The sequence below is a fragment of the Mixophyes fleayi genome, chromosome 6, assembly GCF_038048845.1.
Source record: "Mixophyes fleayi isolate aMixFle1 chromosome 6, aMixFle1.hap1, whole genome shotgun sequence".
Lineage (NCBI taxonomy): Eukaryota > Metazoa > Chordata > Amphibia > Anura > Limnodynastidae > Mixophyes > Mixophyes fleayi.
Window position 1 is genome coordinate 197,087,244 of NC_134407.1, and position 13,946 is coordinate 197,101,189.

A 13,946-nucleotide genomic window follows, 5' to 3' on the forward strand; every position below is an offset into this window, starting at 1 on the left:
TCACCCATCCTTTTGAGCAGTTGGTAGAGGATATGAAGATCTTTCTCAGCGCCCTCCCTGACAAGGCTGGGGGTGTGACCCATAGGAAAAGATAAAAACAGTAAATGAGGGACATTACGTCACTCATTCAGTGTTTTAGGCACCCTCAATATTTTAGGTGCACTAGGCAACTGCTTTAGTTTGCCTTATGTCAGAGGTGACCCTACCTGTTACCCTGATACCCATAGCCCAGGGGTTTTGGGGCTAGAAGCCAGATGGAGGTAGGGCCATGCATAGAGAACATAACCCTGTGCTTAAAGGGCTTGAGGTGTGACCAGCCCAACCTGTCTATCTCTGGAGTAGGCTATGGATTAATTATTTTAGTAGATATTTTTACCATTCACAGATTTTCAGTGCACTACTGATACTAATACTGTGGAAAGTCCTGGATAATTGAGGTTGCAGTCTGATAAAACAGTATTGTGTATAATCTGTAATATAGCAAATAAGCATATACAAATAGAGCCAACTTATCGTTAAAATAAAAACTTCCTTAACTGGTACAAAGGTATCTCATTAAACAAAACTTTTCAGTTATTCTCATAAATTACTGCTCGCTATAGCGTCATTTATGGCTTACCTTAATCATGGAGGGGGCATTGGACTGTGTTATGCCAAATTGAACTAGACATATGATTCTATGCGTAGATGTAAATGTAAAGTGCATAAAATGTGTCCCATTAAAAGTATAGGATGTGACCCCATCTCCACCAGCTCCAAGTCGGTTCAAAAAGTTTTGTGGACTGGAAATGGCCGCGCCCCTCCACATACCAAGGAAGGCCACTAAAAATGCATCCTCTCCAGTCCCTTGTCTCACATCAGTTAACTTGCTCTGCAAAATGTAATCTCATATTTGTAGTGCCCGCAAAAACTCTACTGCCCGGTATCACTACTGCATACCTCACACCACCCAACTCATCCCATTGGCTGGTTCAGTATTCTAATTAATACATTTTAATAGTTACTATTTTATTCTATGATGATATTTTTTTATCTTAGATAGGATCTTTCTTGCGCTTTTTTTTTGTTAATATTGTTCCTTTTGGATGTTTAAAGATTCTTTATGAGAATTTTAATTATAGAATTACTAAAATTTTATATATTGGTTTAAGTATTAATCTATATAAAATATTTTGAAAATATCACCGTAGAAGTAACTTTGGTTAATTAGTTTGCAGGTGATTAACACGTGTATTTCCATAGCCATTTAATCCTGATTGGTTATCTCTGAGGAAACCACACATTAACAATGGAGAAACGGATCAGATAGGACTCCATTGCACTGTGATCACAGGACTCGATTGTGAACGTGCTGTTTGGATCAAGTTCTGGTTGGATTCCATCACTCAATTTGTAAAAATTCAGTTTCTAAAGCCCAAAGTGGGGTAAGATTTTAATAACGGAGAGAGATTATTTTCCAGTGCAGAAGACAGACTCAGTATGTAGCTCTAGTAGGTGGAGCTTAGAGCAGCTCACAGGACTTCATGAGTCAGGTGTATTATTGATAATCTGCATCTCCTTGTTGCCCTAAGGATGTCTAAAATATCTGAATGATTGTGACTAAAAGGGATTGTAAAGTATATAAAAGGTGTAGTGTATATGTTACAACAGCTACGTGGATCCTAATAGACACAATTGTGCTTTGAACTGTGGAATGATTCTGTGATCTTATGTAAAAAGAACTCTTGATCACGCTATATAATACTAGGTACGAGACTGTTCTTTTTCCCTATAAGTGCACTATAGGTTATTTTCATATAATGACAAATGAGGCTGAATAGGACGAATGCACTTAAAGGGCGACAGGGTTTGTAGTAAGCTGTACAAATACCTGAAGGTGTTAACATGGGTTGGCCCGACCAATGTGTAATCCAGTGGGAGGGACCTTGATTGATATAGGAGGCTGCACTTCCTGTTCTGGTTCATTCCACAGCACAAGATTGCCTGGGAAGGAAGACATCAGAGAGAGAGAGCAGATAAGTACCTGTTTCTTTTCCTATCTTTGCCTTTTCCCTCTCCTTTTCTTGTCAGCTTTTCCTCCTGCCCTCTGTGTTCAATCATTTCCTTCTGCCTTCCCTTGTTTCCCTCCCTCTCCTTCACCTGTTTCTTTTTTCCCCTGTTTATTCCCCCCTTCCCCCCCCTTTTTTCCTTTAGTTAATTTTTTGTTCCTTGTCCGTTTTCTCCCCTTCATTTTAGCTTTCTCCCCCACCAGCTTTTCCATCATGCCCCGTCTACGCCGCCCCACCTCCCGCCCTGTCCGTTACAGGTCCCCCTCTCCCCGGAGCACTGAGCGCCATTTTGTAGGCCCCACCCCACCCCCTTCTCTCCCGGCGGCGGCTGCGGGTCCCCCTCCTCCTCCACAGCGTGAGTCCAGTATTCTGGCTCACGCTTCCTCACCAGGGTCCTCTGGCACAACGGTGCTTGATAGCGGGCAGCGGGGTCGCTCGACCCGGCCGGCGGCAGCATCTGGGTCGCGCATGCGCAGACCCAGGCCGCCAGCCTGCTCTGCTGTGGTCTCCTCAGCCAGCGGCAGCGGTGGGGGGGATATGCCTGCGGGTGCCCCTGTGTCACATACAGCTGGAGTCATGCCTGCATCAGCCCAGGCTGCATATGTTTCCCCATCCAGGGGCAGTGCTGGGGAGGGTAGAGTGGGGGTAGGTAGCGGCCCGCTGGTTGAGGAAAGGGGATCCGGCTTGGGGGTGTTTATCCAGTGCCCCATCACACCACCCATCTCGGCCCTCAGGGGGGACATGCAGACCTATAATCCCCCTGCCCCTCATCAGTTGCATTTCCCGCCCAGCCCCTTTTTACCCCACAGTGGCAGGGGTTCTTCTTGGGGGGCTCACCATGGGGGGGCTCCTTTGTTTGACATGGGCCCATTTAGACCATACACACCGGGGACGGACAGGGTCCAGAGTGTCAGGCTGGGACAAAGGCACGTGGGATCAGATGGGCCCAGTAGGGGGAACATGGAAGTTTTTGGGGACAGCCCCTCGGCGCCTGTGAGGCCCTCTCTTTCCCGCCACGTTCTTCCAGCAACAGGCGAGTGGACGTACAGGTCCCGGCGGGCCCCATCGCCGTCTGGAGCGTATGCCAGCACCAGTCAATGTAGGCCAGGTCCCACGCGAGATAATCTAGCATACGATTACCATCATTCCAGCGGCGGTAATACGTCTCAATGGTCCCCTCCGAGGCGCACCCAGTCCAGACCAAGTGGGTTTTTCGAGGAACCATACCGGGCCCCGTACGACGAGGTCCCCCCTCAGCGTCGGGTCATATTGGGGGGTTACCATAGCCCGTCACCTATTTTGCCTTCCAGATTAGATCCCTCTGGCCCAGCCTTGGGATTGGCGCGGCGGCGTCTGGACTACCTTCCCAGATCTCAGCTTACTGCTCCACTTTGTGTTTCAGAGCCTGTGGTCGCGAACCAGGAGATGAGGGCTGTCGGTGGAGGTCGTTCCGGGTCCGAGTCTCGAGACCAGAGGTCGGCAGGGATTCGTGTGGAACCAATCCCGGGATCAACAGATGCCCAGCCGGGGTCAGCCAGTGTTGTGGAGGCACCAGTCGCGGCCGGGAATCCTGCTCCTCATGGTGAGTCCGTTTCTGGTACCACACACGATGTACAGTTGTTAGGGTCACCGGTTCTTTCCACGAGCAGTGGTTCCTCAGATTCGGGCGATAGGCCCAGAAAACTCATCAAGCTATTGGAAACTAAATTGCTAGGTAAACGGAGCAAACAGGCACCGCAGTCGGGGGGCGAAGACCGGATGGTGGCTAGGAGTGATTTAGGGCAGGTTGAAACCCTAGAGATAACCCACGGTATTAGGCCGAGTGTACGGGATAGGATTAGACGCGGAAAGTATGTGGACATGTTCGCCCTGACAGGGGAGGGAAAGAAGGCTCTTGCCGCGGCTTTTGAAAGGTCCGGAATGGGGGAGGATAGGCTCAGATTGTTTACTAGATGGTCGAATTCCTTCTCTATTTTTGCTACTATTTACCTGGAAACTAGGCCCGGTGAGCAGGATGAGTTGTGGAGATATATGCATCTTATTAGCGGGATGGCGTTAAAAGATGGCCCCTCAATCTGGGGAGCATATGACGAGCCCTTCTGCGGGCGGATGAGCGGTCGCGAGAAGCTCCCGCTGGGGTCAAAAGACATAGACACCTGGCTGGAACTCATGAGACCGAGCAGTCAAGGGGCCGAGGGTTACACGGGCAGGAGGTTTTAAGGGCCGGGGAGGGTTCAAGCAACCCTCCCCACAAAAGGTCGATGTTTTGATTTCAATGCAGGCGCCTGCCAGCGAGGCACATCATGCCGATTTAAACACAATTGCACGGCATGCGGAGGTCAGCATCCAGCCACTGAATGTGCAAAGGCCCGACGGAGTGGGGGTAGTGGAAGAGGTGCAAACCCAGCTGTGCCGAGTCAAGGGTCCATCGCCAATTAATTCGGCTGAGCTGGACAAATGGCTCGCTTGGTTCCCAGAGACACCGCTTCTCTCATACATGACGGTTTTCACATAGGTTTTAAATTACCAGTGCAGGGCAGCATTTCTACGGCGACGCCGATCAATTTGAAATCGGCGCTCGCTCTCCCGGAAGTCCTAGACACTAAAATCGCGAAGGAGGTTGGTCTGGGTCGCATGGTGGGCCCTTTCCCGCTTCCTCCCATTCAAAATCTTATTCTGTCCCCGGTAGGGGTAGTACCCAAAAAGACAGCGGGTAAATTCAGGTTGATACAGCACTTGTCGTACCCGGCTGGTCTGTCAGGGAACGACGCTATAGACGCCACCCTTAGTTCCGTAAATTATCAATCGTTTGAATCCGCACTGGCACTGGTGCAGGAATGTGGGAGGGGAGCCCTGTTAGCTAAGATCGACATTGAGTCGGCTTTTCGGTTACTGCCCCTTCACCCGGAGTCGTATCGATTCATGGGTTTTTCTGCATCGTGGTGGATACTATATCGATCGCTGTCTGCCTATGGGATGTTCGATATCCTGTGCGCTATTTGAGAAGTTCAGTGGCTCCTTGCATTGGTGCATTCAGGCGGGAACGGGGTGTCGGTGGATCGCACACTATCTTGATGACTTCCTAGTTATCGGGCCTCCTGATTCCACTTGTTGTCGGGATACGCTTTTTTCCACTGAGGCTCTCTTTAGGGTGCTAGGCGTTCCCATTGCCGCGGATAAAACGGAGGGTCCAGCCACGTGTCTCTCGTTCCTTGGAATTGAGATCGACACGGTGGCCGGGATTTGCAGGCTCCCAACTGATAAAGTGTCCAAGATGTGCGAAGCTATTGCAGAAGCGTTGGAATCCAGCTCCAGCCCGCTCAGACAGGTTCAGTCCCTGTTAGGGAGGTTCAACTTTGCCTGCCATGTGATTCCCATGGGTAGAGTTTTCTGTAGAAAGCTACAGAGAGCCACTGCAGGGAGGAGCAGGCCGCATGCGGCCGTGCGTCTCTCTAGGGTCATCAAGGACGATTTGCAGATTTGGCTCACCTTTCTCAGTGATTTCAACGGGACACGAATATGGCCTTCACCACCCGTAACAAACGTTAATATTGACCTGTTTACGGATGCTTCCGGAGCATGCGGCTTCGGTGCTTACCTGGACGGGCATTGGTGCGCAGAAAGCTGGCCGGAGGAGTGGCATAGGGTAGGAATTACCAAAAATTTGTTGGTCCTGGAGCTATTTCCTATTGTCGTGGCAATTGAACTGTGGGCGTCCACGTTGCGGGGGAGGCACATAGTTTTCTGGTGCGACGGTTTGGGGGTGGTCCAGTCGATCAATAAACAAAGCGCATCCTCCCATCATGCAATATCTCTGCTGCGCCACCTAGTGTTGCGCTGCCTGCAGTACGATATTTCTTTCAGGGCTAGACATGTACCAGGGGTGCAAAATAGTTTGGCCGATGCTTTGTCCCGAGGACAATGGAGCAAGTTTCGGAGTATGGCTCCCCAGGCGGACAATGTTGGTATTCCGTGTCCCTCTTGTGTTTGGCAGATCATCAAGCCGGCATAAGGGGGCTCGTAGAACAGGCGGTAGCCCCTTCCACTCTGAGGACGTATCAGGTATCATGGAGATGGTGGTCACTATTCAGCGGGCAAAAGATCAATCTGAGGCAGGTCAGCGTGATGCTATGTTAGCATTTATGTGGGAGAGCTATTCCAAAGGGGAATCTAGAGCCTCTATGGCGTCTACTTTGGCGGGGATATCTTTCATGGCCAGGCTGCAAGGTTACACGGATGTCACAAAGGGGTTCATGATCAGTAAGGCCCTAAAGGGGTGGGCTAGGGCTAGACCCTCGCAGGCGGATGCGCGCTTGCCTATCACCAACAATATTCTGGACCAGTTGATAGGGACCCTGGGAGGGATTGCAGTTGATGAATATGAGAAGACCTTATTTAGCACTGCGTTCTCTATGGCTTTTTTCGGTGCTTTTCTGGTATCTGAATTGGTGGCTAAATCCAGGGGGCATCAAGAGTCAGGTTGGAATGCAGAGCATGTCAGCTTATGCGGAGGGGTGGTTTTAGGTAAAATAATTAGATCTAAAACTGATCAGAGTGGCAGGGGAGCATGGGTTCAGTTAAATAGGCAGCCTAATGGTAACATCTGCCCGGTTAATTTAGTGTCACGGTTTATGAATATGAGACCTCAGGCTCGTTTGTTTTTATGTCACCATAACGGCATGCCCATGACGAAATATCAATTTTCGGCCATTATGCAGAAGTCCCTACAGTCATTAAATCTAGCAGTTCTAGGTTCGGAACGCATTCGTTCAAGATCGGGGCGGCCACGTCTGCTGCTTTGGCGGGATCCTCCACTGAGACGATAAAAGCTCTGGCCCGCTGGAAATCCACGGCTTATAAATCTTATGTCAGGATTGACAATGTTGATGTTTAAATGTTTTGTTCCACTAATCAAAAGGTTGCCTTGCAGTTTTTCTTTTTCTACAATTTCACTCTTATTGTTACCCTAACCACCCCCACTGCCCTCCCCTACCCCACCTTATCCCTCCATTTGGTGGGCTACCCTGGGCTTTTCCGCTCGTCGCTTTGAAGCGGGGGCGCGAAGGGATTTTCACCCGGGTTTCCCTGGGCGTAAGTCCTGATTAGTGGTGTGCTGCCGGGGTTTTTCCGGGTGTTGTTTACCTTCGTCTGGGTGGCCTGCTCCCCATTTGTGTTCCTCTTCCCTGATCCCCCTCTGTTGTACGGTTTTCCCCTATACTATCCTTCTCATGCTTTTATGCTATGCCTGGCCTGTCTTCCAAATTATGGTGGCATGTTTGTAACAATGTTTTTCTGATTCCAGGTGATGGTGTTACAACTAAGATGGTGTGGATCATGGGTCATTCCTTTGTGTTCTGGGCCGCTGGACACCCCAGGTCTAACAGTATGCCGAATCACGAAGGCACCGTAATAAGATGGTTGGATAAAAGGGGATTAGGTTGGCCTGATTTGGTTCCATGGTTGGCGAGGCTAATTAAACAGCATGGCCCGCCAAATATTTTAGTAGTGCATGCGGGAAGCAATGACCTGGGGAAAGGAAAGTCTCTGGAGCTCATTATTTCGATTCGGGAAGACCTTAGGCAAATTCACGAGGCATGGCCACATATCATCATTGGTTGGTTGGCATTAATCCCCCGGCTGGCTTGGAGAACAACTATCCCCTTAAAAAAGATGACAGTTATGGTCAGGAAACTGAATAGCGCCATTAGGAAAGTAGTGCGGTCCATGGGAGGTGTAGTTATCAATCACCCGGGATTAGGGGTAGAGTCACCTCAATGTTTTAGAAGTGATGGCGTACATCTAACGGAGGAAGGTATGGGGTTGTTTATAGATAGCATTTGCGGTGGAGTTTCGGCGTGTTTAGATTAGTGGTGGCGGGCTGCGGCATCTGTGGGGCGCAGCGGGGTAGGAAGGCACTGCGTTCAGCGGCTGATTTGTGGGCGCACTGGTAGTTGTCGTAGGTCACTGCCCCCCGTTGAGGCACCAGTAACTCCCTTTTTGGCCCTTCGGTGAGGAGGGTCCCTGTTCGACTCGGTGAGGGAGGGCAGAGTGAGTTTTAAAGGGGGCAGTCACTCTGACGCCAACTCAGCGCAAAAGTTATGTTGGGATTTGTTCCCCGTGGTGGTGGACGTACGGCGGTTTGCGCCAGTCCACACGTGATAGTGTTTGTCAGCTTGAGAGTTGTTTCGCAGTGCCCTTTCTCCGCCACCATAGGTCTAGTTAAAATTAAAATCATAATAAAATTTCTGGCAATTTTTAATAACTTATACAAGTCTCCGTGTGTTTATTTGCATGCAAAGGTTTAGAATTATAAGGTTGATGTAAGGTTTACGGAGCATACACGGTGAGCCCTTTATTGGTGATTACAACTGATCCGGATCAAGGGTTGTATGGAGTCTGCGTTTGTTTAGTTTTTCAATAGTTTTAAATATATATGTACTGTTTGTTGGGATTTGAATACATTTTAATAGTTACTATTTTATTCTACGGCGATATTTTTTATCTTAGATAGGATCTTTCTTGCCCTTTTTTTGTTGGTCCTTTCCAGTATTATACTGCTCTGCAAACGCCACCGTGTTGCTCTTGTGCTTTGGTAGAAATGTATAAATAGCATAAATAGAGATGAAAAATGCAGGTAACAAATACAAGTACTGATACAAGAAGGGTGACAGAAATCAGCCATATCACAAAGGGCAATTCCTGTGCAATTACAAGGATGGCAATGGTAACTGAAGGTGACAAAAGGACGGGTGGGGAGCAAGTGGGGAAGACAGTGGAGGGAGACAACAAGAGGAAAGGGGGCCCTGCTTGATAGAGCTTACTATCTAAAGGGGAGGGGTTGGAGTGAAAGAACGAGGGATTGACACATAGTAGAGAAGGAGGAGTGGAGATTGTGATATGTATTCCACATCTGTAATTGGATGTATCCTGCAGTGTATTGTCTGTTAGAACAGAGCGAACCTAGACCTGTATTCATCAACAGATGTATCTTCAGATCTGCTCCTTGTTGAATACGGAAGTGTGTATGCCTGATATATGTGCAGGGCCGGATTAAGGGAATGGAGGCCCCTGGGCTAAGGGGACCTCCATTCCCCCGTGAGGGCCCCCCCCCCGTTATCTGAGCCAGCCCCCCGGTGAGCCGAGCCGCCTCCAAGGCACTTACCTCCTTCTCCTGGCATTGCAGTCCTTTCCCGGTGCACTGTACGCTCTTTACTGAGGAGATCTCGTGAGAGTGAGACTCACGAGATCTCCTCAGTAAGGAGTCTACAGCGTGCCGGGGAAGGACCGCATTTAAAGTGCTCAGCAGCACTGATCGCGGCGCGGGCGCCCCCGACCGATCAATACTGCTGCTGAGCACTTTCAAGGGCCCCCTGCATGCCCGAGGCCCCTGGGCTGTAGCCCAGTTAGCCCTAGGGTTAATCCGGCCCTGTATATGTGCATGTTTTAAAAATGCACAATACCTTCCTTCATAAATCAGGCCTTTCATATCTCTGACAGCCTTATTTTAAACTGAGTATAAGTGCAACTGTGCCATATCACACATTCTTGCATTACTCTCTTGACAACATCAGTATACCAACACTTTGCAATTAATATTTAGGTTAGTAATCAGCAGTTATATTATTACCTGACTGTGCATTCAGGGCCATCTTTTCCATTGGGCACTATGGGCAGCTGCCCGGGGGCCCCACAGGCAAGGCGGCCCCATAGGCACGGCTCTTAATGAGAATAAATAATCCTACAAAAGTAAAAAGAACTGCAAAAAAAACCTTCAAGGGTCACTGAGCAAGTACATCTATCTATCTCTATCTCTATATCTATATCTATATCTAGGGGCCCTGGTGCACTGCTTTGCCCGGGGGCCCATAATGTTGTTAAGATGGCCCTGTGTGCATTGTGAAGTGTGTGGCACACAACAGGGCTCATCTACTACCACCAACTTTAAGAGCAAAATTTGTACTATACCATAGCAACCAATCATGCACTTTCTTTCATTAACTTAAGCTGGGTACACACTACAGGGTTTTCGTCCAATAATCGGCTCAATCAGCCGACATACGACCGCTCGTTCAAAAGTCGGGTCAGTGTGTGCAGTGACACGATGGTGGAAAGTCTGCCCAAATGGGCGATTGTCGCCTCATTTGGTTGGTCGTACTGTTTAATATTTTCGTTCCAATCTCGTTTCCGCTGTGTAGTGTGTATAAACTTCCGACCAATCCACAACAGTAAGTACGAAATTACAGTCATTGCTCATGACAACATGGCTGTAAAAAGTCGCTAAAGGGACGTCCGCTCTTCCCTTTATCGTCCTAAACAAAGCTAGTGTGTATGCAGTCCATGGACCGAGCGATCGGAACATCGATCGCATGTAAAATCGCTCAGCATAAAAAGTTGGTGACAGATTCTGTAGTGTGTAGCCAGCTTAACTTGTACTAGACAGATAAGTGATAATTGCTGATAGGTTTGATTGCTGGTGGCTTAATGCAAGTTAAGTCCTAATGTGTGCATAGACAAATCGAGGTGGGGGGGGGGGTTCCTAGTGTCTGGAAACCCCTCCTCCAAGCCTAGGGCACTGTATAATTGAGGTGGCTGGACCCTGCCCCCACTTCACACGGCTCTGCTTGAAAAGGGAAAGCAGCATGCACCTAACAGTAGTGCACGCAGCATCGCCCATGTATATTATGGGGATAGGAAGAGTTGGAGAGCAGCCAAGCACTGTCTAAAATTATAGCCATGCATGCTGGTCATGCCAACTGGCAGCGTGGTGTGGAAACCCCCCTCTACAAATCCTGCGTTTGCCCCTGGTGTGGTATCAAGTACTAAATTACATTGTCAAGGCCTGCGCCCCTGGCTCAAACCTTAGTTTAAAGGGTTCTCCCTGTCACATCTTCATTGAGCCAGAGCACATTTTACAGTGTTTATCCATAAGGTATCACCAGCAATAATGAACAGATGAGAACTGCTCACATCCGCAATCTGCTGGGCTGTGAACAAACACTCTGGGGGTTCCCGGTATTCTGCTCAGCCATGAAAGCTTCCGCCTTATCATAACTGCTGAGTTTAGCAAATCATGCTTCAGCGCTTGGCAGCATTCACACAAGTCACTGAACAGGTGGATTGGTCAGGGAGAGTTACCCTGGAGATCACAACTATGGAGGTGAATTCTCAGAGTTGCAGTTTGTGTGCTAATCCTCTTTTGAGAATTATCTCTCATAAATGTGATTAATCCTGTTTTGTCTACAGTTGTACCTTTGTTTGGATTTCCTTCTATATCCTTTCATCCTTCCATGTTCTTGTCATCGATATTAAAACAATTTTGTCTGCATCTCATCCCTCTCCCTCCTCTCTCATATTAGACACTAGTTTCTGCATCTTTTTTTTTTTTTTTTTATCTCTGTTCCCTTTGTCTTACTCTATTTGTGTCTAGCATTCCCTCTGATCCCTCCCTCACTCTAATGTACTGTATTCAGCTGTCCTACTTTCTGTTTCTCCAGCAGCTGCTGCCTCTCCCTCTCTTGCACAGAGCATGCTGTCAGGTAAATAGATTGTTGCAGCAGTAATTACAGCTGTGACTACGTGTCAGCGCTGTTTACACCCATCTATGCCCCCTTCGCCTTCCTCTGGGAACCTGTTACGTTCTCCTATTGGTAGCAGTGAGGGATGACCTGTGTGGAAGTAGCTGCTGGGAATGGTCCCAAGGAGTTTTGTGAATGAAATCTCATTCGGTTCACTTCCTAGCATGTATCTCTTCCAAGTCTTCGTGCATTGATCTAGTTGATTCATGCACTAGTCATGATCTGTATTTAAATGTATTTTCTTATATTTCTTCCTATCCTATATATTATCTCTAATTTTAGGCAGTTTCCTTTTATTCCTTTTTAATCTTTCTTTTCCCTTCCATATCTGTTTTCAAAATGCAATCTAATATTATCACCCATGAAGCAGTTTATCCTTCACTTTTAATTATCCATATATTTGTCACTTCTACTTATTTTGCACATTGCCTATCTAATTCAATTCCCATTAACTTTTGGTTGCCCTGCCTCAATACCCCCATAATCAGGATGGCTGGTTCAGTATTCCTACCGATTCTGAATTCCATCGTACTGCCTGTGCTTCATGCAAGATATACTTCAGCAACAATAAAAGTGCTGAAAGTTGACGGCACATCGTGTTACATGTAGTCCAGTAATAGATGGAAAGTCGGAGACTTGCTGTAGTCCAGAGGTGTCCAAACTCTGTCCTCAAGGGCTACCAACAGTTCATGTTTTCAGGATTTCTGTAGAAACAGGTGGGATATTTACTAACCCAGCTAAGTCATTAACTCACCTGTGCATGATTAAAAAAAATCCTGAAAACATGACCTGTTGGTAGACCTTGGGGACTGAACCTGGACACATCTGCTCTAGTCTATAAGTGCTCAAACCCCAGTGGCGCACGCAGGGGGGGTTTCTGAGTCTCTAGAAACCCCCCCCCCCCTGCACTAACTAAGTGGCCACTGTCCTATACAGCAGCCGCGGCGCTGTCAAAGAAGCATCCGCGGCGGTGCTGTATTGTATACAGCACCGCCGCAGACGCTTCTTAGACAGTGCCGTGGCTGCTGTATAGGACAGCGCTGGCGAAACGGAGCTGCTGCGTCTTTTTTTTTTGGGTCGGCGGGGGGAAACCCCCCCCCCCGACAATCCTCCGTGCGCCGCTGAACCCAGTCCTCAAGAGCTACCAACAGGTCATGTTTTCAGGATTTCTGTCTGTAGAAACAGATGGGATAATTACTGACCCAGAAAAATAAATGAACTCACCTGTGCATGATTAAAGATATCTTGAAAACATGACCTGTTGGTAGCCCTTGAGGACTGAACTTGGACACTTCTGCTCTAGTTATTTCTTATTCAGTGTACACTATCATTACATAACATCCTCTGTCAGTTCTTCCCACTGACTTATTCTTTTGCTGCTCTTCTATTCATCGGGTCTTTTCCTCCCTCGTTCCATCACCTCATTCCCTGTAGTTAGATCCCTCTAACTTTCTTTTTCATTACTTTATTCCTCCATCAGCCAATCTTTCCTCTCTTATCCCTGCTTTTTTTCCTCCCTCTCCCCCTCTTTGTTTTCTGGCAGTGTCAGGTGCATTTATCTAGCTGCCTCTCCGGTTGAGGATTAACACAACTGACCCACTTCTGAGACAGCGCTTGTTTGTTGTATGAATAGTTGTGTTAGCAGCAGGGAACAGGACGCTCTGATGCCACGATTAATAAATGAGCCTCCTGTGAACAGCTGCGTCAGCCCCTGATCTGTCCAACCTGAGTTGATCTAGAGAGGAGAAGTGAACCAGAATTTGACGAGAGACAAGAGAAATGGAACAAAGTGGAAATCATGATTATTTATAATTCAATTTCCTGCTTATCACATATATCCTACCCTGGCAGTAGGAATCTGTCTCCTAATTACCCATTTTTCTCCAGGGGCAACCTTGTGTTTGATCTCAGGCTCTCCGATATACAGCGTTTCATCATCTTTATACTATCCAGTAGTGGAGAAAACAAGGTTTCCTTACATTAGACAGCGTTCTGAATGCTCTGACCGCGAGTAATGACGGTTATCATTACCCATTAGGAGTTTTTAATTTGATGAATACATTTACACAGACGATTCACAATTTGAAGTATTGAGATGAGGGATTTAAGGGATGTGTTGTTGTGGTTGTTAATAAGAAATAAAATATAGCAAGAGATTAGAGATGAGAGATGAGAAAAATGAATTAACTCTGCGTTTGGCTGCAGAAACTGGCACATTTCTCTGAAATTGCCCTTTAATATTTAGCACAGAAAATATCAGTTTAGTTCCGCACAGATTTTTCCCTTATTGGTGGCATAGGACTGTTTCTGCATCATGACGCTA

General features: G+C 47.6%; 1 protein-coding gene across 1 annotated transcript; it reads left to right on the forward strand.

Moving 5' to 3' along the window:
* The first annotated feature begins 1,803 nt into the window (after positions 1 to 1,803).
* On the forward strand, positions 1,804 to 6,785 carry LOC142095118 (uncharacterized). Its single transcript, XM_075177917.1, has 2 exons — positions 1,804 to 3,630; positions 6,043 to 6,785. Exons 1-2 carry the CDS (start codon positions 1,902 to 1,904, stop codon positions 6,183 to 6,185), a joined length of 1,872 nt encoding a protein of 623 aa, XP_075034018.1. The 5' UTR covers positions 1,804 to 1,901; the 3' UTR covers positions 6,186 to 6,785.
* Positions 6,786 to 13,946: the final 7,161 nt, after the last annotated feature.